The sequence below is a fragment of the Camellia sinensis genome, chromosome 12 (assembly GCF_055761805.1).
Source record: "Camellia sinensis isolate YWXY chromosome 12, ASM5576180v1, whole genome shotgun sequence".
NCBI classification, from domain to species: domain Eukaryota; kingdom Viridiplantae; phylum Streptophyta; class Magnoliopsida; order Ericales; family Theaceae; genus Camellia; species Camellia sinensis.
The window spans coordinates 124,566,935-124,591,828 of record NC_138972.1 but is presented as its reverse complement, the minus strand read 5'-3'; the positions used below and the strand labels follow the sequence as shown (position 1 = coordinate 124,591,828).

General features: G+C 32.8%; 2 protein-coding genes across 4 annotated transcripts; one reads left to right on the top strand and one right to left on the bottom strand.

Annotated features, from left to right (window-relative positions):
• Positions 1 to 6,644: 6,644 nt before the first annotated feature.
• LOC114266553 (uncharacterized) lies at positions 6,645 to 14,877 on the top strand. Of its 3 annotated transcripts, none has more exons than XM_028207462.2 (9): positions 6,645 to 6,887; positions 7,120 to 7,261; positions 11,836 to 11,938; positions 12,087 to 12,146; positions 13,052 to 13,114; positions 13,234 to 13,437; positions 13,543 to 13,627; positions 13,739 to 13,956; positions 14,521 to 14,877. In XM_028207462.2, exons 2-9 carry the CDS (start codon positions 7,143 to 7,145, stop codon positions 14,611 to 14,613), a joined length of 945 nt encoding a protein of 314 aa, XP_028063263.2. In that variant the 5' UTR covers positions 6,645 to 6,887; positions 7,120 to 7,142; the 3' UTR covers positions 14,614 to 14,877. The 3 variants fall into 3 exon arrangements, with proteins under 3 accessions (XP_028063263.2, XP_028063264.2, XP_082753748.1); XM_028207463.2 differs by having other exon boundaries at positions 6,749 to 6,887; positions 11,848 to 11,938; XM_082897622.1 differs by having other exon boundaries at positions 6,773 to 6,887; positions 12,087 to 12,821.
• Positions 14,878 to 15,945: 1,068 nt separating this feature from the next.
• LOC114266554 (purin-rich alpha 1) lies at positions 15,946 to 24,485 on the bottom strand. The gene is made up of 5 exons (XM_028207464.2): positions 23,801 to 24,485; positions 23,663 to 23,710; positions 16,865 to 17,005; positions 16,506 to 16,748; positions 15,946 to 16,407 (listed from the first exon to the last, which is right to left on the bottom strand). Exons 1-5 carry the CDS (start codon positions 24,092 to 24,094, stop codon positions 16,255 to 16,257), a joined length of 879 nt encoding a protein of 292 aa, XP_028063265.1. The 5' UTR covers positions 24,095 to 24,485; the 3' UTR covers positions 15,946 to 16,254.
• Between the last annotated feature and the right edge of the window lie 409 nt (positions 24,486 to 24,894).

The following is a 24,894-nucleotide window of genomic DNA, read 5'->3' as shown; positions in this document are numbered from 1 at the left end:
GTTTTTGTTTATTTTTAGAAAAACATAAACTACAAACGCGTTTGGTTTGAACAAAATGTTTAAAAAAATTTAAAAACATAAATTAAAAAATATGTTTATTCATGTCTAAAATATTTATATTTATTTTTTATTATTTATGACAATGGGATCATACATATTGTAATTGAAAAAAAAAATAATTAAAAAATAATTTGAAAATAAAATATTTGAAAACAAAATTGTTAGTCAAAATTTTAATATTTTGTTTAAAAACCAATCTAAACTCTTTTTTTTTTTTTTGTGTTTTTTTCTCAAATTTATGAACTGAGACAACCATTTTAAATAAAATAAAAAATTATCAAATAAATTTTTATGACAATTTTTAAAATTTTTATAAATATAAACGGAAAACAAAATAGTTATCAAATAGGAACGAATATATTGTGTAAATCACAACAATCAAAATAAAATTTATTTTTGATTCTCGTAATAAAATAAAATTGAAAATTTTAGCTAAAACCCAATATGCTAGTGTGTAAAAAATAATTCAAAACATTTTACTTCCTAAATTCCTTGATTAAGAAGCGGAATTTTCATGAGTGGCATATTAATATTTTTTTTCCTTTTTTCTTTTAACAATCTTGCCCTTAAAATATATTTTAGATATTTGAATCAGATTCATTGACGATTAATGTTAAAGTCTGTTCAATGATCATTGTTGGCCATCGTTCAATGATCAAATCTAGGTCACAAGGAATAAATTTACCATCGGGAATACTATTCCAAACTTGTTGACCATCGCCAAGCATCAAAGTGAAAGCTTTTCGTTGAAAAAATTCAAGGTATCCATTGTTCAGTTGATGATTTCCTCCAACATTTGCAACATATTGGGGATATCTAGTTTATTGCTGTGGAATGTTTTTTTATGATTTGTTTGTTGAATTTGTGTTATCTTGGTTTATTTTAATTTTTTTATTTTTTTCCTCTTCCCGTTGGTGATTTGAATTGTTGTTTGTTGATTTATTTGTGAACTTGGAAGAAATCATAAAACTTTCTTCAGTTGATACTATTTTTTTTTACTAATTCCATATTCAATAAGATAGTAAAGTGTTACTCTAATAGTCAATAACATTTTATCGTAAATTATAGTAAAATATTAATTTTATGTCAATATCGACGTTAATTTATTTAATATTTTTTAAAAATAATTTCATAAACAATCTTATTTGATAGATCTTAATAAGAGAATTTTAAAAATACTAATTTTATTAAAAATAATATTTAGATCAAAAGTTATATCATTTTAAAATTTAAAATATTAAATTACTCACTAAGGATATTTTGATAATAATAGTGTGTGTTTAATTTCTCAATAAAAACTTTTTAATGCATTAAAATTTTAGGGGTATTTTTTTTTAAGGTCATTGATATTATGATTTTATAGTATAAAGGACATCAAATATTTTCATGATGTCTAAGGTCCCTCAACATCAATCCAGAGAAAATTGGTCCAGAGAAAATTCAAGCTAGAGAAAATTGGTCCAGAGAAAATTCAAGTCAGAGAAAATTGGTCAAGAGAAATTTTGAATTTCTCTGGCCTCCTTAGCCTTTCATGGACATTGCCAGAGAAATTTCTTTAGCCTTTCATGGACTCCAGAGAAATTTTCAATTTCTCTGTCGTGGGTTTGATCCTCCACCAAATGTTGTTGAAAGCTTTCACTGTGTCATAGATAGAAGGTTCTAAAAACGCTCCCAAATAAAATTACTTCTAACCCAGAGAAATTATGAACTTCCCAAAGAATTTCTTTGGGTTCAACCCAGAGAAAATTGAAATTTCTCTGCAGAGGAGGAGGTCTTGGAAATTCAATGAGATCAGATCTAATAAAGTTGGTATAGTTGAAAATTTCTCAGAATTCATTCATCAAATTTCACTTAACATTGAAATCTTTCTTCACAACCATAAAAAACAACAAGCAACCTTCATCATCATCATCATCTCCTTTCTACATCATCTGTAGCAGCACCATGAAAAGCAAAATAAGCAAGAGCACTTTGATAGCATTAACACAATTACACAACAAGATAAATGATTAATTGGAGATAGCATGAGACAATAACAAAACTTCCAAAGAAATTTGAACAACCAGAGAAATTTGAACAACCTAGAGACCTACTAGAGAAATTTGAACAAACCAAAGATCTACCAGAGAAATTTGAACAACCAGAGAAATTTGAAGGAAACTAAATTGCAAGATATCTCGGAGGAGAATGAGGGGCTGCGTATGAAGCTTGAGAAGAGCTTACCAAGCCAAAGAGAATATGAACTAGAAAAAGAACTGAAGAAATCAAAAGACAACATTGAACATTTGAGGGGCAAATTTGATGGATAAGGAGACGGAATTGCAAAATATATCAGAAAAAAATGAGATGTTGAAGTCAGAAACGAAGGGAAGAGAAATGGGGAAAAGTTTGAAAAAACACATCCAGAGGCACAGCCAGCAAGGACAGAAAAAGCAAACTCACACTTTGTAGGAAGAGATTAGGGAGAAAGAAATAGAAGAGAGTTTCCAGTATAAGAGAGAGCGGAGTCCTCTTCGTCGGCTTGTCGATTGCCGCGATTCCATTTCGGTGCTTTTGGAGTAACTCGTTGATTTGGTCTGTGTTCACAGCTCCATCAAGACCACGGTTTGTGGGTCTAGACGTGTTTAAGCAAGAACAAGGTCTGATAGCTGTGAGCACGCTCACGAGAATGAAGGAAGAAGCTAGGGTTTGGGGTTGATGTAGGAGAGAGAGAGAAAGAGCAGAGAGTCAGAAGAGAGAGACTTCTTAAATTTCTCTGTGATATATGAGTTTGGGGTTGAAGGAGCTTAGATATTAAAAAATAATTTTGTGGATCTCTTCTATTACGAAAAGTGGGAGAGGGACCCTAGACTAATTTTTCTAAAATTTTACTATGAAGTGACTTTAGCTAAATTCCCCTAACTTCTTTGATTTTAGTATATTTTTATTAAATAAATTTGACAAAAATTAGTATTTTAAATGTTTTATGCATGTATACCTTGAGTTTAATCACAAAAGTGTATTTTTTTCATTTCACTTAACGGAAATTGACAGATAATTTAGATCAACAATTAAAATAAATTTATAAGTATTATAAATTAATAAAAAATATATAGTTAAGATTTTATTTCAGAAAAATTTAAATTTAAAAATGGTGTAAGTTTTTTAGTTAATTATAACATTTACTCATTGGTTTATGAAATGTCTAACTAACATTTATATAAATAAATTATTTAACTTCAAAATAATTGTAACAAAAAGTTGCAAATACGGGTTGGGCAACGGTTTATCCGAACCGTTCGGGCCGCTCAACCCGCCCAATCCGCATACAAATGGGTGGGTGGTTTGGCAAACATAATGCGGGCGGATGCGGTTTAAAATATGACAAATTTGCAAGTTGCGGGCGGGTCGCGGTTTAAATTTGCAAACCGCAAAAACCGTCCGCACTTTAATTATTATTGTTATTATTATTATTTTTTTATATACCAACTTTGTAACTTTAACAGGAGCCCCATTATGTTTTCTATGACACTAGGATCCTTATTTTTAAGTATTTCTCAACTTTCTTAATGCCGTAGAATTATCAAGTCCTAAACTTGATTTCTTATATATTTTCATTAGTGACTCATCCACTTTTTTCTAATAAAATTTTTCTGCTGATGGTCGATGGAGCTTCTAGTTTGATTATTGATTACTGAACTGGCAATTCTAATTGCGTACAACCTTTAATGCATTGATATATATTTTTTAATGCATCGATATACATTTTTTTCATGGCAAAAATGCTAGTATAGAGTCTATTTGTTTTAGGTACTTTCATTTAATGCATTGATATTCAATTTTTATTTGTAAACTCATCAGAAATTTGTTGCCAAATAATCACAAATATATAAAATGAATCTGATGCCTAAATTCGATGGGAAAAAAAACTCAAAAATTAATTTTTAAAGAAAAAAGTGTAAACCGCAAACCGCCCGCACATACGCAAACCCTATCCGCATAAATCGCAAACCGCACTGCAGGCGGTTGCGGGTTGATTTTTTCCCAAACCGCATAGATACGGACGGGTCAAAACCAAACCGCAAACCGCACAAAACCGATCCGCGAACACCCCTAACTACCGTGAGTTACTTTACTACGTGATGACATATTTAAAAAATAATTCAGAATTACATTTTTTATAGAAAAAATTTGTGTTACAAAAATTAATCAATTATTTGCTGTGTTTATAAAATAAAAAGAAAAAATTGGCTTTCTTTACAAAAGACTAATTTGTGTAGTATTATTGATAAAAAGAATGTCTTTTTTTATTATTTTTTATTTTTATGTTTTTGATTTTTTTTTTGTACATGTTAAAAATAAAATCAGTTTTTTGACGTGTTTATAAATTTCTAAAAAACTGGTTTCTTTAAGAAATACTAATTTTTTTACTGTTGTTAGAGAATTTATATGTTTTTTTTTTTTTTTTATTGTACCATTAGTCTCTATTTATAATAAATGGTAGAGGGGGGATTTTATAAAAAAATAATGCTTATTCTAACATTTTTTTTGGACAGCAAAGTAACAAAAAATAATTACTGTGCTTATTTTCAGTTTTCAGAATTCAGTTTTCAAACAATTGTACTTTTTCATTTTTCGTATTTTTTTTACTATTTTTTTAATATTTTAATCAATTTTTACAATTTTTAAACATACCTAACATAAATACACTTAGAAAATATAATATTTGTGAAAAAAATCTTCTAAAAATTCACTAAATACAAAAAATACAAAAAAATTGAAAATTCAATACAATTTTTATATTTTTGTATATTTATTAATTTTTTTAAATATTTTTTCCACAAATAATTTACTATTTAGATACATCTAAGTAGGGTCCATCTAAAAAAGTAAAAAAATTGCATAAAATTTTAAAAATATTCACTAAAAATAAAAAATATGAAAAACAAAATACTTAATTTTTAAAAAATTGAAATCAAACACACTGAATGAAATCTAAAACAATGTTTAGAAGCAAGAAATATGACAATGCCATTTAAAAAACCCCAAAAGTGATAAATGTAGTTATCATAAATTTCATGAAAGGTCATTGTGATTTATTTATTAAAATAAATAAAATAATTATAATTTGATAGATGGTTAGATTAGGAGGGAATGAACTATATTAATTGGTATAGAACTGTTTAGATAATTCATATAATAACTTTATATGAATAAAAATTTATTTTTTATTTGTTTACTTTTAAAATTCGGTTACACAAAACATACAGTAAAACTATATATATATTTGTTTACATAATTATGTAAAAAGATCAATAAATACATCAAAAACAAAATGAGAATATATATGTGGCTTATTTGAGAGTTCTAAAAAACACACATTTATGATGTAATCTTTTGAAAATATTAAATCATATAGAATGCATATAGGAATGCATAAAGGATATATATATATATATATAAAGATTTTACCCCACTTTTCTGAATAATAGTGAAAATCTAACTTAATAAATAAAATTATACAATTTAAACAATTTAAATCATATGTTAAAACACTCATATGTATTGCTTAATTTATTATACAATCTTATTTTATAACCAAATATCCATGTTATTCTCCATAGGTCTGTCTCCTTCGTCATCATATTTGTTCACCTTCTTCTAAAATATAAATTTTTTGTCAATCAAATTAACTTTCAATAATTACTAATTTGGGCAATCATATGCAATTGAGATTCATTAAGTGAAATATTTTTTTAAAAAAAACCTAAGAGGTAATTACCAAAAAAAGAAAAAGGAAAAACTGATTGACTTTTATAATAAAATAAGTTAAGATTTTGTTTTTATTTTGTCAATTTAAATTTAAATTTCTTAATTTATTTTCAATCTAATCATATGCCTATTTATGTTAAATAAAAATAATAATAAAAATATTTTAGTTATTAAACTCAACAAATATAATATATGAGACATTTTATATATACTTACATTAAGTTAAATGATTAAAACATATGCGTTTTGATTAATTTTACGTAACGAAATTAGAATGACAGTTTAAATTAAAAATAAATAAAAATTAAGTTTTAAATTGATAAAACTAAGGTTTTGTTTGGCTAAGTTGGATGGAACTAAAAAAAGCACAAAGGACAAAATAAGTTAAATAAGTCAATAAAATTATAAATATTTCACTTTTTCTATTACAAAAATAAAAAAATCCAAACATTATTTCCAAAGAACATTTTTGTCCCAAACTAAAAAAATCTCCACTCAAAAAACATTAATTAAAAAAGTCATTGCCAAAAGGCAGCTAAAAAATTTCAATTTCCTCAAAATCTAAATAGTTGAAATTAATAATAATAATAATAATAATAATAATAATAACAAAAAAGTTGAAATTAATAATAATAATAATAATAATAATAATAATAATAATAATAAAAAGGGCAAATTACATATACACCCCTCGAGGTTTGGTTAAATTACAGATACCCCTGAGGTTTCGGAAATTACATCCCGCCCCCTGAGGTTTGTATTTTCATAATAATTTACCCCCTGAGGTTTATATTTCATAACAAATTACCCCCTAATTTCTTATGCAAATATAGCATTCAGGGGGAATTCGTAATTTCTCAAACCTCAGGGGTATTTGTAATTTAGCCAAACCTCGAGGGGTGTATATTTAATTTGCCCTAATAAAAAAGATATAAAAGCTTAGAAGATCGACCTGGGTATCACCCTGTTTGGTGCTGTATACCACCCGGATTCGCTTGTACTTCAGAAACTCTGATTCAGGTTTCGTCCTCTACATACCACCACGATTAGTTTTTATACTCGAAGCTCTGATTCAGGTAAAGATTTTGAAGATTCTGCCTCAAAAAATTTCGTATGAATTGCATCTAACCCTAATCGATGTGTTCCACAATAGACATGGCAGTTCCAATACCAAGTTTGAAGGATTGGGGCTAGATTTCATGAATTGGGATTTTTATAATTCATTGTCTGATTGTTTTGATTCTGACATAACTATCGGGTGATCTAAGATTTGGTTTCTGATTTGTATAATTGATTTGTTGCTTGCAGGATCTTCAGTCCAGCGTAGGAGTATGATGAGAAATCTTGCAGTGGGAGTGGTGACAATCTTGCTTGTCGTGGCTCAGCTACCGTCGGGGCTGACCCTCCCATCCACGGTACCTGCGTTTCTCTGGTCGTCTCACCAAGATGGGTATGCAATTATTAAATTGTAATTGAAATAATTTTTTAGTTTATTTTATTTTTTAAATTTTATGAAAAACACATACTTTGATGTTTTTAGTATAATAGGATTATGAACTTACCTAGTTTTACAATTTGAAATTTGATTTTTTTTTTTTTAATTTTTTAATTTTTTTTTGGTCGCCAATAACTCTATTTGTTGTATTATTACGTGTTTTGTGTCACCTCATGCTATTTAAAACAATCTGTCTAGAAAGGAAAGGTCTTTCAAATTTACTCCTCATTATCTCACTTTTCCTCTTGTTTGATTGGACAAAGATCTTGCACTAAGTGAGATGGCAAATTTACCCGAACCGACTGGATTTGTCCCAACCCGATTTTAATGAAAAAAAGAGAGTCAAGGTTAGGATAAAGTATAAATTTGCATCATTGAAATAGTTTAGTACAATCAAGATTCGCCCGCGAAACCCAAAACATCCCAACCCGTTGATGTCACTTTTTTCAAGTTACACGAAGAGGGATCTAGTATGTCTCTTTTTCAAGTTACTGATAACATGTGTTGTGTGTCTGGTTTGACCCTTACCTCCAACATTTTGGTCAATCTGTCAGTGTATTTGATTGACCATTTTCAAACATATGAATTTGGTTGACACTTAGTTATAAATGGAATTGATATGTAAAAAATGCATAGAACTTAATTATTTGACAACGGAACAAAATCAACGGTGGTATGTTGTCTAGTTTTCAGTAGATGGAGTTACTTTCAGTCTAGAGTTTCATATGCCATCATCAAAGATTATTTTTCCTTGGACTTATTTTGTAATATCTTCAAATTTTCCATTCACTCAAACAAACTATAATTCCAAAATCTGAAAATCATTAGAATAGAGATCATATTGGTTTTCGTGGATGGTTAGCCTTGAGGTTTTGGAGTGGGGATCCTTTGGCAGATTGTACGTACTGAGATGGCAAGGGAACGCTGAAGGCGGAGGAAGTGAGAGTTAAGAGTAGAGAGTGCTTTTGAGCTCACCAAAGGAGGTCACTCATTTGTTGCAAATAGCTTGTTGTCTTCATGCTTGGAGCAGGCTTCCTTATATGGTGTTGTCAAACCCTGGGTGCTAGCTTATTCTTGCATGATGTCCCACACTCAGGGATAGGTGGCTCCTTTTGGTTTGACAATCTAGATGTTTTGCAACTGCGGCAAAGACAATGATTCATAAACTTATGTTATATCTACTTTCTTTTTTTTTTTCACTTTTGGGTCGAAGAGAAAATTTCTTATACATCTTTTGATTCGGTAGATTTCTTAGGAGAGCTCAATTTTGGTGAGGGCCCTATAGTAGTGTTTTTGTTGCTTTACACTATATTTACCTCTAGTGTACATGGGTGCACCCCTACGTGGTGATTTTAATACATTATTATCTTATTAAACAAAAAAGATACCCATTTTTTATTATTTGGAAATCTTTCTCTAGACTAAGGCTTCGTTTGGGAACAGGCTTTTTTAGTAATTTTTTGACTTTTTGGCTAAAATGTGAGGTAAAAAAAACTAGTATGTTTGGGATGACTTTTTGACTTTTTATGAAAAGATGTGCAAAAAGTAGAGAAAAAAATGAATCTTTGATTTTTTGATACGAGTTGTTGGCTTTTTGATTTTTTTAGTGACTTTTTGGCGTTTTAGCTAAAAAAATCACTTGTCAAACGAGGCCTAAGCAACACCAAAGGAGAATAGCTTTCTACCGATAAAATGCTCCTAGTCATCCATTAAGTCCACATGCCCCTAATATGCTTCAACCTGTCTTTATATTTGTCTAGAGATAAACCAAACAAGACTCATCTTCCACCCCTTCATCCTTCTTATTGCCATTTGGCACAACCCACCACCACCTATTCATCTGAAAAAACTCTTTGTCTTCTATAAGCAAATTGTATTGAACTTCGGCCCTGTTTGGTAGAGCTGTGGGAAAGTGCTTATAGCTTATGTCTAAACAGCTTATAGCTTATAATTATGAACATAAGCTGATTTCTGACTTATAAATTAAGCATCTCCTGCCCCACTTAAAGAATAAGCTGATTTCTGACTTCCAAAAAGCTATAAGTTATAAGCTATAAGCTAAACCAAACACATCAAAATAGATTAAATTAAGCTGAAAGCTGAAATAAGCAGCTTTTAAGCTGCACCAAACAGTCATCACCTTTGGCCTTGTTTGGGAAAGGATTTTTTTGGTTTTTTGGGCTAAAATAGCACTAATAGACAAAATAGGTTAAAATAGACAATAAGACAAAATGTCACATCAAACATATAATCATTTCACTTTTTCTCTCACAAACATCATATCCAATTACAAAAAAATCCAACTATCTTCTCAAACACAACTATTTTTAGCCTTACTAAAATAGCCAAAAACTAAAATAACCTACTAAAATAGCCAACTTCTCAAACTCCCCCTTTGTCGCTACTTGCTATTGCTACTCTAAGATATGTCTACAGATCCTCCCCATGCCAACTAGCCTCATCAACCCCTTGTAACTTGTGTTGATTGTTGTCTAAATGTAAGCTTACTTTCCTCTCACTTCCACTTCCAAAAATCTGTCCCCCGCATTTCATTTCCAAGGCTTAAAGCTTCCACGTGGTGATCTCTACCCCTTAAACATTTATAGAAGCCCCTACCTTATTGAGACACCTCTCTCATCTTTTTGCAGACCCAAAACAACCCATAATGCACCAATGCAATGAACGAGTTACTTCTTTGCCTCTTTCTTGCAACTTGAAACTCCTCCATTGATCTTCTCCAATGTTGAGCTGATAGAAGGTCTTCCACCACCCACTTGCACTATCCTACTTTTTCTATTCTAACGAGCTATCTCTCATATTCTTTTGACTTACTGTATTCTCTACTCAGAGAAAAACAATCGTATAACTAGGGAACAATGATTATATCTCAGTATGTCATGAATTATGTGTCAAATGTAACATATTATATGATGAAACCTAACAAAGAATGCTGAAAACTATTTGATTCATTGCTACATCATCAGTAGTTTTGCACAACCTAGTGAAACTATGTTATGTTTATTGCACTTTGGGACGCCTTATCATTGTTTTTACAAGCTATTTTGGCTAGATTTTTTACTACTCTTGAATAGGTAAAATTATTGTATTTTCTTTTGACTATCCTAGTGAAATTAATTTAAGCAACAAAACTTAAGTGGCGAAAAGGTGCAAAAGGGCAAAAGATTTATTTTGAATTATAATATTTGAGTGTACACTACAAAGTTTTACCCTTGGTCAGAGCACTGCCCTGTGAAGGCAGAAGTTATGGGTTCGAGCGCCGTTAGTGCCTACAGATTTAATAAATACATCAATTCATCTCTCAATTTTCTGTGAAAAGGGGCATTGGGAGCAAAATTTCATTCTTGACGGTGGATCTTTATTTATTTGTTTCTTTTAGTTATCTTCTTTCTCAACTCCTGGTGTCAGACACGCCGGCTGACATGTCCCTTTGTTTAGTTAATTTGTTTTCTAAGACATAGTGGGACACACCAACTAGTTCCCTTCCCTCCCACCCCGCTCTTCTTTAGTGCTTTTGATGAATGTAGAATGTTTATTATTTTTTGCCTAGATGGCAATGAACTAATGATACATTGGATGATAACTTCTTTGTCTTAAGTTAATTCTTATTGTGTTCGTGTTCGTGTTTGCTTTTGTTTTTGCTTTGTTTTTAAATTGAATTAGTTTTGATTTTTGTTAATTTTAATTGTTTTTTGATGTAATATTAATCTACATTGCAAATTAAAATATGTATATATATATTTTTATTGTTGTGTCTAATGTTTTGAAACCCAGATTGTTAAGTAAACCAGAAAAGGGACTAGATCAAGGGTTAGTGGTTCAACCGTTGAGTCAATTGGAATCAAACTGTGATGTCACAATTACATCATAAATATATTAATAATTATGAATAAATAAAATATAGTCGTTAAAATTAAACAAATGTATTTATTTATATTATCAATTTAGTTTTAATTCAAAATTTAAAATTTTATGCTATTTTTTTTGGGGTACAAATATAATAAATAATATGCATCTCAACGTTTATCTCAAAAGCAGTGCATGGCTCAGTGGCGGGAGGCTAGGACTTTCTCACAGTGATAACAAGTTCAAGTTTCCAGCCCTGCACCTTTTTATGTTGTGACTTGTGACATGAATCAGCCGGTTGACCTGAACTGGTGGCGGTTCTTATGATTGACTGGTTTAACCGCTAGTTCATACAGTTCTCCTAAAAGACGCTGGTTCTTAAGAGCTTCCGGTTTTGATGATTAGCGCAAACTAGAACTTGGACTGGTCAACGGTTCAACCAGTCGGTCAATTCTGGTTTTAAAAACAATGGTTGTGTACCTGCCATGTTTGTGTCCTCATTTTTTTTAAATCGCCATGTCCGTGTTTGTGTCCATGCTTCTTAGTTGCTGAGGTATTAAACTTTGTCTTTGGTTGGAATGTATGCTGAACTTCATGTTTCTCTTGCACCCTCTATTATGTTATATTGGTATTTTCAAATTTGAATCTAATGTACAATAGTACAGATTGTTAAACAGCAGAATGAAGGAAGCTGTAAATTATCAAACTCTCTCTTCAAAGGAGTTAGCCAATTCTGTTATGTCTGAAGGGGGCTGGTCTAGCTTACTGGTATTGTGTATTTCTTACCTTTCAAATTTGATTGAATTTTTCTCTCGTTCAAGTATATCTATTTTTGTGTCATTTCTTTGCAAAATAAATGGTAATAATGCTTTTGCATGGGCAGCCTTGATCTCTTATAATAGTTTCTTTTCCTCAGTGTTCGGGGAATGAAGCTCAACAGCCTCTGGATCTTGCACTTCTTTTTGTTGGGAGAGAGGTAAGAATCTCCAATCTTTGGGTGAAATGAAATATGAATTATGGAAGGCATCATATTGATATGTTTGTCCCGTACTTTCTTCTTCTTGTTCCTGGCACTATAGTGCAAATTCTGCAGGTATAGTTTAGTGGTAAAAGTGTGAATCGTTTTTATTTCATTTTGTTTAATGCTCTCTGCCAATTAAAACGACAAAGCTTTTGGGTAAAATACATTCAGGAGCTCTTCACATATATTCAGACTGCAAATTTTGTTTATTTTGTTTGGTTGCGTTGCGTTCATAATAATAAAAAAAACATTTATTATGTAAGACATAATAAAATGTATGAAATAACTATATTTGAGAGGAAAACAAATTTAATGGTTTCATGGAAGTGGCACATTAGAAGCCAATGTGCGTGCCTTACACAACCTTCATAAGGAAGTCTGTACAAATTCATTTATTTACTGCTTTTTGGATTGGATTCCATTCGCCCCATGGGTGGGAACTAAGGGGACACTCCTCCAAATTTTGCGCAACGAGCTCTCCTCGAAGACACCAAATTTCTCATGCACAGGTGCAATTGCTCCATCAGTTACACACCTAGAGAGGCCAACAAATGCGCAGATGGACTAGCAAATTTAGGAGCTACCCACCAAGACAATCTGGTAGTGCTTGATGACGCACCAAGTGCCATTGTAAGTCTGTTGATAGCAGACATGGTGGGGGCATCTTGTGTTAGGACTTAGTGTCCATTGTTTCTTTCCTGCTCTTGTTTTATTTCCTTTGAATCAAAAAAAAATAATTGACTGTGTCTAGAAAGATTTTGGATTTGTTCAAATTTCTTGTTTTCACTAGAGAACATTGCAATCCTTGAGCTGCTGTTTCTGTTACTGGCTACTGATTTTTTATCCTTTCTCATCCATAGTTACAATCGTCGGATATTTTTGGAGCCAAACATGCAGACTCAGAACTTGTGGACTTTCTCAAGGTAACCCATCTTGACTGTGCTGAACTAGTTCCTCCATTAGTGATAATGAGTCAGGTTTCCAACACTAAAAATTGCCTCCAACTTGTGCCTCATGGTTACGACTTCATCTTGATGAGCAGGTCTCTTTTACAAGGGCCAATTTTTCATTGGCATTCCCCTATATTGCTGCTTCAGAGAATGAAGAGGTGATGGAAAGTATGTTGATTTCAGAGTTTACAGAAACTTGTGGGCATAATTTTGGTGCCAGTAAAATTGCTTTCCTGGAGTCCTGTTCTTTAGAGGGAGGAAATTATGAAAAACTTGCAGACTTGCACACAGTCAATGTAACTATCTAGTATATAATCAGTAATTTTATGAAATTCATTAAAAAATATAGCAGGTGTATGGGAAAGGTTTAATGCTGTTTTCTCACAATGAAATATGAGCAGGACTATCTAGTTTCAAGGATGGAAAACAGACCGAAGGGGCAGGCAGATCTGGTTGTGGCCTGCCAAGGAAGCTCACATTCTGAAAGTATGTTGACACAATAGCTCATGCAGGCATTGAAGATAATTTAGTTTTATAGTCCTTTAACATGTCATTTTAGCTGGAATATTTATAAAAAAAGTTTGGTCAAACATGCAGGGCAGATTTTCTCCGAGCTTATCAATTCTGTGGAGCAGTCTGGGGCAAGATATACGGTTCTCTATGTTTCAGATCCAGTTAGGTCAATTCAGTATCCTTCTTTTCGGGAGCTAGAAAGGTTTCTTGCAGAAAGTAGCCCGGGAAATGAAGCAGTTGATTCGAGGGTTTGTGATGGAGTTTGCGAGATAAAATCATCACTTTTGGAAGGACTCCTAGTTGTAAGTCACTCGCTATCTTTTCCTTTTGGTGAAATCCACGTTTAACTACGGATGAGTGTGAAACACAGGGATTGTGTCTTGCTCAGTTTGGATGACAGGAATCTTGAGTAAGAATGGAATGTGATTTTACTACCCATGATTTCAGTTTGGAATGGATTGGAATAAAAATATGATTTATTGAGAACCTATTCAAGCTAGAATCACATTCCCAAACTAAGTAGGAATCTGATTTTCCCACTCTCCCTTGAGAATCTAAGATTGTTGGAGGAATGTTTTGTGCTCCAAGAGTAAAAACTATAGTTGGGCCTACCAAATTTTAAAATTTTATCATTTTTTCATACATATTTCCTAATGAAACCAACGCTTGAATATTGACACAAGAATTTTATTACTGGTAGCGGTAATGCAATTCCTAATAATGAGATTTCCATTTTCGTTAAAGATTCTTGCCATCCAAATGCATAGCCCAGAAGCAATCCTTCTGTATCTTTATTTTGTGGTTTTATCTAATGGCATTTATGAAATGCACTTCATTCTGATATTGTTTCTTCTTGTGATGTTCAGGGGATTGTTTTGCTTATAATTTTAATATCAGGCCTTTGCTGCATGATGGGCATTGACACTCCTACTAGGTTTGAAACCCCCCAAGATTCTTGATCCTGAGATTGTTTTGCACCTGATAAATTTTCAATAAAGAAATTTCAGGGATAAGGCACGAGGTTATGAGGGTAATGGTTCTTAGAGATTTGTTCAGTATTCATTTCTTACTTGTGTGGTGTAACTTGTTATTGGTCCATTATTAGACTGTTTGTAATCCCTAAATACTTGCTTTTGTAAGTTAAAACACAAATGACATGGGATGGGACTGAAATATTACTTGATTATATTCTAAATTGATAATGGATTGTGGTGACTTTTAAATTGATCTATTGTACTTGGATCTGTGATAAGATGTTTTGATTTAGGTGCAGGATACTGAGGATATGAGGTTGAAGCTTGAGAATCTGTATTATAAACTAGTCCACTTGAGGAAATTGACTTCCTCCCAAGTATTTTTTTTGAGAAAAGTTATAAAGCAGTTGTGTAACTAAACTATTCACAAAAATTACCGGTATGTTTGGTTTGTCTCTCGAATCGTGTTTTTAGGGAATAAAAAAAATTCAAAAACATGTTTAATTGAAATTTTAAAGAAAAAAAATCAAAATTACTTTTCCATATGCACATCAATCAATCAATCACTTTCTTTCATATATATTTATTCAATTATAATAAAATATTAAATCATCTTAAATTTTAAAATTTCAAAATAATTTTTAAAGCATATAACCAAACAAATTTTTATACATTCTCTTCAAAAAAAATTTAACAAATATTCTCATTGGAACGATACTTTTAAAAAAAAAAAATTAATGCTACAAAACATAGAAATATCTCTGTTATTGAACTGAGAAATTTGTAATACAAAATACAGAAATTCACCACCACCATCTCCTACCATCCACCACCACCACCACCACCACCACCACCATAACATTTTTAACAAAGAATCTGTTTAAAACAAATTTTTTGAGTTTTATGTTTTTTAAATTTCACTATTATTAGTCGGAGTAAATTTTGTTACTAAACAAAATTATGTCACCACCACAATCACCTTCGCTGCTAGAAATATCTGTTACTAATCAAGACCTAAAAAATTTTTTGGGTGGGTGAAGACCAATAAATTTAACCACCACTGCCATTGATATTTCTAACAAGAAGAAATTTGTCAGTTTACGAAGAAATTTAACCACCACCCGCCATCGCTGCCACAACCACATTTATCGCCATAGCAACTACCACCATCAACCGCCTCATGCTACTTGCACCACCACCACCAAAGAAATTTCTCTATTACTGTGCAAGGATAAAATCATCCCAACAACGGATTACCAGAAAATGTAACCCTCACCTTCCAAATAAGCAAGTTAACACAATTACAATACATAAAAATGCTTGAAAACGAACCTGCATTATTTGTTTTAATTTCTACATATTGACAATTATTGTAGATATAGACGAATAATATGCCACCCTAATGTACTGACAGTTACATCATGGCTTGTTTATTTCTCCATTATTTTCTATTTGAAATCAAGCTTCGCAAATATTCTCTCCTTACGCAACCTAAAATAACGAGAAATAAAACAACTAAACACAATGAGATCATTACTGCAACCCATAGTCAAACAAACAGTCATGTGGATCTGAAAACCCTTCATTGTTCGCAATTTATCACACCAAACCCGCAAGTCCTAGCATTCATCTTTGAGGAGGGTCCAGTGTCCTAACATTGGCACTGGTCATTCCTTCAATTCGATCTTTAGTGATCTCTACAAAGTGACCCACCATTTCATAAAACTGCTTCAGCCCTGAAAGCGGGAGAATGATGGAGGAGCGATCAGAACCAGCAACCTGCAATTATGATAAAGAAACCTCAGAATATTGGTAAATCAAACCTAATAATACAAACTTGTTATCTTTACGACATCAAAAGAAAACAATTTTCAGACCTCGGAAATTCTTAAGAAATGCCCCCTGTTATTGCTCCCAAGATCAAAGAAGAACCTCTTTTGGTCAGCCCTGATCACCTTTGATACTGCCAAGTTACCAATTTCATCTGGTGGAGGCAAATCAACTGACCTGTCTACGTTCAATTCAGATGCGGGGGCAGGTTGGGAACTGTGCCCTGATATAAAGCCAGCTCCCACATCATCTGATAGCCCAACAAGGCGCTCTGAGGTCTCAGATTTTTGCTGATGTGACACACACATGCGGGAACCCAAGAAAAGTGAGTAAAGAAACAAAGGAGGCATTAGCTAGCGAGGCACCTCTTAAACAAAAAAGAGGGGATTAGTGCATGTGAAGACACCTGATTGGGCAGTATAAAAAGGCTTGATGATTCATTAATCTCTTCCAAGATGTTCCTGAACGCTACCCACCCTTCATCCCGGGCACTTCCTGCTGGAACAATAATAGTGCTGCGGTTTCTACTAACAGAAGCTTCAGACACCTGCTCACACAACTCTGTTAGTTCAGAGTACAGCTAAATTCTTTGGAATTTTCAAAGAGAAATAAACAGGTAAACCCTTCAAATTGTCTTCCATTCACAGTTTCAGCAGAGAGAATTTGAACACTAGAGACATGCAATCTCAGATAACATACAAAACAGAAAAAGCATCATACTGTGGCTCTTAGCATTAGAAGCCCCAATGATTCTCACCTCAATTCAAGCCAGCATCCTTAAAAGTTTGAATAAGTCACAGCTCCAATATATTTATTAAAAAAAGAAAAATTGCAGCTCCAATATATCTGCCAACTTTTAAAATGTGGTCATGAATTTACTTTTAACTGAGCATATGGCCCTTGATAGAGCAGAATGGAGGAAAATGATTCATGTAGCCGATACTGATTGATTGGGACACAAGGCTTGGTTTGGTTTGGTTTGGTTTTAACAGTGTTCCATGACATTTTGTACCATTTAAGTGTATAGCACAGGTTATTGGAAGAAGAATTAACTTACCTTCTACAGGACCAGCTTCCGCTATTGAGAAAAAATTCACAAAAGTAGTAACTTCAACAAAATATAGACAGACCTTGAAGTTTATTTAACATGAGCACTAAATCTGATGCCGTTTGACACAATATGAGCAAGCTAGGAAGCTGGCAAGCAACTTCTGAATCAAGAGGAAAATGATTTCGGGAATGACATGGTAGTAAAGACGCATTTATCCTATTGCTATCCTAATATGTTGTGTGTGTTAATTCTTTTGGTGTATAGGGCATTTGAAGAGGAAAATGTTGTGTTAATGAAATGATGACATAAGGGCCCTGACCTATGAATGCGACATATACAAAACAAAACCTATACCTCCAACTATCTACTCAAAAGGAGGATAGATCCTTCCCATGATCCAGCTGCACGATAGACTCAAAATCCAAACATTTTTTTTTTCTTTTTTTCTTTTTCCTTTTCTCTGTGGGATCAAAAAAACAAATTGTATTAGAGAATGTGCTGAGGGAGCACAACCCTCATACAATGAGGAAAAAAGAAAAAGAAAACAGTACACAAATAATCCCAAGACCAAAATACAAACAATAGACACCACAACTAACAAAAAACCTTAAACAAATGATGCATTCTCAGCTTTCATCATCAACTTCCATTTATCACCTCCAACCTTTCCAATAACGAAAGTGGATTTGATATCTGGATACTTTTCCTTAAAACTACCTTTTGAACTTATCCATGAAGACAAAAAAGGAACTGAAAGACTTCCTCCTCCCACCATGCCACTTTAGAGACTCACATCCCTATTGTCTATCATAATTAATTGGACTTCCTCCTTTCCTAGACAACTTAATCCTCTTTCCCTTCTCCTTCTCCTTCATAAAAACCTTCGACCCATACATCTTAGGACTAGCACAACCCTCAATCATGCCTTCCATTCTCAAATCAATAATCTTCCTAACAACTAGTTTAATTTGATCTTGAGTTAAACAACCTCCCTTATCATTGGTAATTAAGAAGAAAAAGGATTACAAGAAACTGGAAGACAAGTCGCAAGAAACTCTCAAGAGAGCCACACTTCTCGCTCCCACTCCTGCCCCCACCTTTGCTCCTGCCGCCAACCTTAAACTCTTCTGTAGGTCCCTCACTCCCGCTCTAGCCCCTACCCCTGCTCCCGCTTCATGCAACTATGAGCCCAACCAAAATTAAAAACTGCCAGGTCCATCTAAATTCATTGCAGAATTCCATTGAAGCCCAATACCATAACAAAAACCATACTCATTGCAAAAGATCTTATCGAAAAAACTTCTAATCATAGTTGTCAAATCGGGATTCGTATCGTGAATTGAAATGGTCTCGTACCGAATCGCGAATTGAATCGAATCGTGAATCGTAATGATTCGGTCACTTTTTCTAAATCACTTAAAAACATATATCTACAAATTTATATGTTAAATGTATCTTATGAATATAAAATATTTAGACTTAAATCAACAAAAATATTATTTTGAATGATAATCACGTAATTTAATAAGTAAGAAGTTAACAAAGGCTCCTATGTAAAATCACCATCTTACCCTTTTTTTTTTTTTTTTTTTTTTTATAGATTTTTTTATCAACCATTCTTAATAAAGGTGATAACCAAATAGAAACTATTAATTTCTAAAGTAACAATAGTTAACAACGATATTGATATTTGGACAATAAGCATATATACTTTTTTAAGTAAGAGTGAGCAAATAATAAGAAAGAATTATTTAGGATATTTTATTTTAAAGCCTAAAACATTTTAACAGGTATAACTGACCTCACACATGTAGTATTCAATTTAATAAAATAGTAATAGATAATTCATAGTGTAACTCTAATCTTAAACATTTTTAGAAGATATATTACAATTTTTTGAAGGGGACAAAAATGAGAAGAAAGGTTAAAAATATGTTAGGTTTGACTGAATCTGATTGGATCCTATAAAAAATTCCATGATCACTAAAACAATAACAAATCATATATGTTGGTTATTTTGATATTAAATACTATTAGAAGTTGTATTATGTCATTTTCACTAAAAAGATGAAAAAAAAATGAGTCGAAAATATGTCAAACACAATAATTTCAAAAATTGCATGAATCGTAAAAAGTGAATCGAATCGTGAATTGATTACGAATCGTGCGATTCACTAAAGATTCACTTCCAAAATAGATTCACTCATAGATTCGTATCGATTTTGCAAAAATTGCGTATCGAATCGTGAATCGAATCGCATCGCGAATCGTAAGATTCTGATAACAGAGCTTCTAATCAACTGAGGAACCACAAGTTTCCAAAAGGCCCTTTCGATATAACAACTCATCAAATCTTGCGAACCCAATATGATTACCACACCAAAAACCACTTCCCTCTGCAAAAATATCTCCAATACCCACCATGTGACCTCTCTATCTCATCCTCCTTCCTATCTCCACCAAGCCCCTACTTCCCTCAACTCTCCTCCCAAACTTAGTTGCACAAAGTGGGGGCAAGGAAGCAAGGACATATAAAAGTTTCAAAGAGTGAGAGCACCTATGGAAGCGTGTAAATATTTCATATATTAAATATACACATTCTAACAACTATTTTTTCAACGTATATGTGTCAAAATATGAATAAATATTTGAGATTGATGTCAATTATAAATTGTCTTTGTCAAGTATGCATAAATATTATGTAAATATAAAGTACTATAATAAGTTTAAGCCGTTTTTCTTTTGTTCCTTTGATATTTGTATTTTAAAGAGTTTCTATTTCAGTTGGGAGCAAGTTTCTTACAAGTTTTTTTACTTGGGAGCTCCAAAATGCATTTCTCAGTAAGAAACATCACCTAAGTAGGAGTTTCTTGCCACTAAGCTCCTCACCGTTCTAAAGTAGGACCCTACCTCTTTCCAATCCTTTCCATAATTTCTCCAAGCCCTTTGATTTCTACCACATCTCATGCCACAGCTTCTCTAACCCCCTAACCCTAGATTAAAAATGCGTTTCTCAAAGGAAAAGAGCCATTTATAATCCCCATAAACTTTTTGTAGTAAGATTTAACCTCACACCTATTGAACTTGAACGCATTGCAACTAGTCCATCCTCCCTACACCCAAGCCCTACATCTTACACAAATTCCAAAAAAACTAGCATTGCCTCAATCTCCCTATTGTTCACAAGGCTAACAATAAAAGATTCCAAGCAACCCATCACACACAACTATCAACCAATCTGCCACCAAACCAATATGCAACCAATCATATCACAAGGCTCACAATAAAAGATTTCAAGCAACCCATCACAGTCAACTATTCCAAGCTCCTCCCCTCTCTTGCTCAAAAAAAATTAAAGAAAGGGGAAAAAAATGGAGTAATAAAAACCCATGTCGCACATACATAGTGAAAATGACCAAAACTTCTTTCTTGATATCTTTCCACAAGCCCTCAGTAGAGCATATGGAGACCTCCATCATAGTCCACTCATACTAAATACATCCCTACTAAGAGGCAAGCACTCTGAAATTTATCTTTTTTCTCAAACAAACCTCCACAACCATTTTCCCCCTAACGCTTCATTAAACAAATCAAGCCACTTAAATATCCAAATCCTATGCAAGCATGAGTAAAATGCTTCCTAACCAACCAATTGGCATTCAACTACCACCAACCTCCCAATGAAAATCCCTCTGTAACCTTTTCCCACTCCGTCAACCTTAAAGTTAGGATGTTGAAAATGAAAATAATGCAATAAGGCCAAAAAACATGTACTTTATAGCAAGTTTGAAGTGTGTATATAACATTTAAACAATTTTTGGGTTAGATATACCCATATCACAACATATTATACATGAAAACACGAGTTCTGATTAAATTATCTCAAATTCAAATATCATGCCCTTTTTTTTTTTTTAAATATCAAGCCTTCTAATTGTAAGATATCATGTCACTCATCGCAAATCGTGCCCAAAAAAAAAAAAGCAAAAATAAAGACAACAATAAATTAGTTGTATCACCTAAAACATCCAATGAATAGAAGTTCCCCAATGAAAGATTGTTAAAATAAAACCATAGTCTTTTGAGCTTGAGCAATTTAAATTTTAAGCATTAATGTACACAATTGAGTCAAAGATGGAAATAGGATACTATTCAAAATATTATAACTTATATGTGAGGCATCATAAGTTTAAAGGTATATCTATAACTCCATACTCTTTTAGCCTTTTAGGCATTATAAAAGTCATCAAGGCGAGTACAGGTCATCCAGACCATGCCAGCATATGACTCATGTTTGGTGGAACAACAATTTCTTTGAATAAGCATCTATTCCATAGAATTTTTACAATCTTGAATTCTGGTTGTGGTCAATCAAACTTTGCTAGTGCCTCAATGTATCAATTATTTGATAATTATTAGTCCTGGTTTTGTATGTTTATTACTTTTCACTTCCCTTTCTATTTGTTTTCATGTATTTTACTTACCCCAAATTATCTTTCTAAATTTATAAAAAAGAAACTCGCAAAGGTGTATTGAGGTGTGTCCACAAAGTGTCCCCAATGTCTTGCAAAAAAATAATAATTAAAAAAATTGACAATACGTGTCTGACACGCATGTCGCCGCCATGCTAGTGGAAAGAATCAAGTAGATTGAGGATGGTGAGAAAAGATGTACTCCATGCATTCTATACGTTCAAAGTACTTTAACTCATATCCTAGAAAGATTTGACTACAATGATAAAGCTAGCCAAATCATCTAAACAAAATAAATATGCTTTACCTTCTCTTTCCTTGATCTTCATAATGCTTATGAACAATAAGATAAGATTTTAAAAAACCCTACACTTTTGTTCCAATTCCATTTTGAACGAAAATGTAAGAAAAAAGACATTAGGAAGCTAGATTATTTTCATTAAGCTGTACGATTAAGTATTATTCTTGCATTTAAGTTGCAATGTATTTTAGGAGTTTGCCATTGGTTGTATTGTTGAGAGTTTCTATGATCTTTTCAATTGTTAAAAAAAAAAAAAGAAAAAAAAAAAGAAAAAAAAAAGGGTTTTCAATTGTGAGGAGGTGGCTTCTTTCAAAGCACTTATCTTTGAGGCGACTATTTTTAGGAGATCATCACCGACCTGTGTTAGGGTGGCTACATGTAAGCCACTTATCAAATGCTTATCAGTTACTATCAAGTGGCAGAATGTAAGAGTCTGCCACTGTGTCATTCATTTGCCTTTTCATTTGGCAAAGGCTTAAATCCTAATCTTTTTCTTTTATAGCCCAAAAAACTCCCAAAAAGGGAGAGTGTGTGTGTGTGTGTTTGTCATGAACTTTTAACTTGTACAAATAAAAAGCCACCTTTCACTCAAAGGCCAAAAGCAAAAGCCAGCTTTTAAAAAATATCCACGGCTATAAGGTTTAGTCTCTCTTTTCTTTTGAGAGAATGATCTTTGGGAGAGCTTGAATCACTTATCTTTGGGAGAGCAACATCAAGGGCACAACTACATGTATAAAACAAAAGCAAGAAGACAAAACTATACCCGTCCAATAAATCCTTTTTGCAACTACAAAATTCCCCAAAAAAGTAATAGAAAATGAAAATTCACTCTTAGCCGAGAAAACAAGTATTTTTTTCATGAATAAAGTTGAGCTTTCATCATTTTCATAAGATCTCTTATTCCTTTCCCTCCAAACACACCAAGCAAAGCGGACAACTCCCTAACCCAATTCAAATGGCATTAAAATTGCCAATAAAAAATGTTAAAATTCCTCATGTTTTCAATCCTCATCATGAGAATAGGTTTGAGAAGGATGGGGACATATACATCCATAATTCATATGCTCACTTATAAAGCACACATCCCTGTCTGCACCTCATACATTGATGTGGGGTCTACATACATATTTAGTGAGCCCACTCCATCACCAAATATACTTCAGATTTTCCCTATCAATCGAGTATCAATGACTGATTTTAGGTTTGTCTCCTCTCGTCAAGGGCAACAGTACAAGCTTATGTTTTTTTTTTTTAGGTAAAATTTTTCATATATAATTTATAGAACTTAAATCATTGACCCCCACCGAAAAAATGTAAATTTTCCTGCAAGATGTTTCTCATAGAAGTTGAGGTGATGATAAATTTAGAGTCAAAAGTTACCTTCAAAAAGCGACCCCTTCTATTTTCGCCAATGTCAAAGTAAAACACCTGCAAACAACAACAAACACTCTCAACAAGCACAGTAGTGAAGGCAATTCAAGAGAATTAGAACAAATAAATGGTATTTGATAAGCATACCTTGGTGTCGAGCTGGAGTTCTTTGCTAAAGATGTCCTGATCATCGGAGGAGGAATTGACGTAGTAATTGAAGAGATCTAAGAACCAGGAGATACCATTGAAGGGGACTATGATTGTGGACCTGGTAGCAGAGGTCTTCTCAGAGATCTTGAGGTATCGTCCCCGAGGATTCTCCTTCAGATCGAAGTAGAACAGCTTGTGCTCCACCTGCAAGGTTTTACACAGCAGCTCCACGTCATTGTTATTGCCTCCGCTGCCTCCTCCTCCTCCGCCGCCGCCCGAGTTTCCGTCCATGGATAGAGAACGCTAATCACTACCACTCTCACTACCCCAATCAAAGCAAAGCAAAGGACTGAAAGAAAGGTTTGAATTCCAAAGAAAATGAATATGAAAATGGAAATTGGGGGTTCCCCCAAACAGGTGGTTACAAAACCCTAACTGTGTACACAGATCTGGAAGAACCGTTTGATGGTGATGGTGATGGTGATGGTGATGGTGGTGGTGGTGGTGGTGGTGGAGGGTAATGGAGTGCCAAACCTCTCGCACTCGGCGTTGGGCGTCTGACCCAAGTTATTTTCGGTTTGTACCTTCTGCCTTCTGCAAAATTAGGGTTTTGTTGGTTGGACCCAGTCCCGCCTTTATGCCTCGTTTAATCGAAAAATTAATCACTTGATTATTGATAATTGATTGTTTTTATTAATTTTTTAATTTTTATAAAAAAATATTTTAAAAATAAATAGAGTTATGTAACTAAAAGAGGGTTTGTTTGGAAAGAGTTAAAGTGACTAAATTAGTTTTTGAAAAATAAAATTGATTAATTTAATTAATAAAATAAAGTATTATATTTAAATTATAAGTAAAAAAAAATCTTTTTAAATAAAACTAATTTAATCATATTAAATTAGCTCAAAAAAAAAAAAATCAAAGGTAAATTAGCTTTTACTAGAAGAAGCCTCAATGTCAAACGAGCAAGGATCCTCTAGAGTATTTTTTTCCTAAAGTTTCCTAGAGTGGTGCATTGTGTGGTTGAGATTTAATGACAAGTCACATCAATTTTTCAACATTAAATCTCAACTACACAATGCACCACTCTA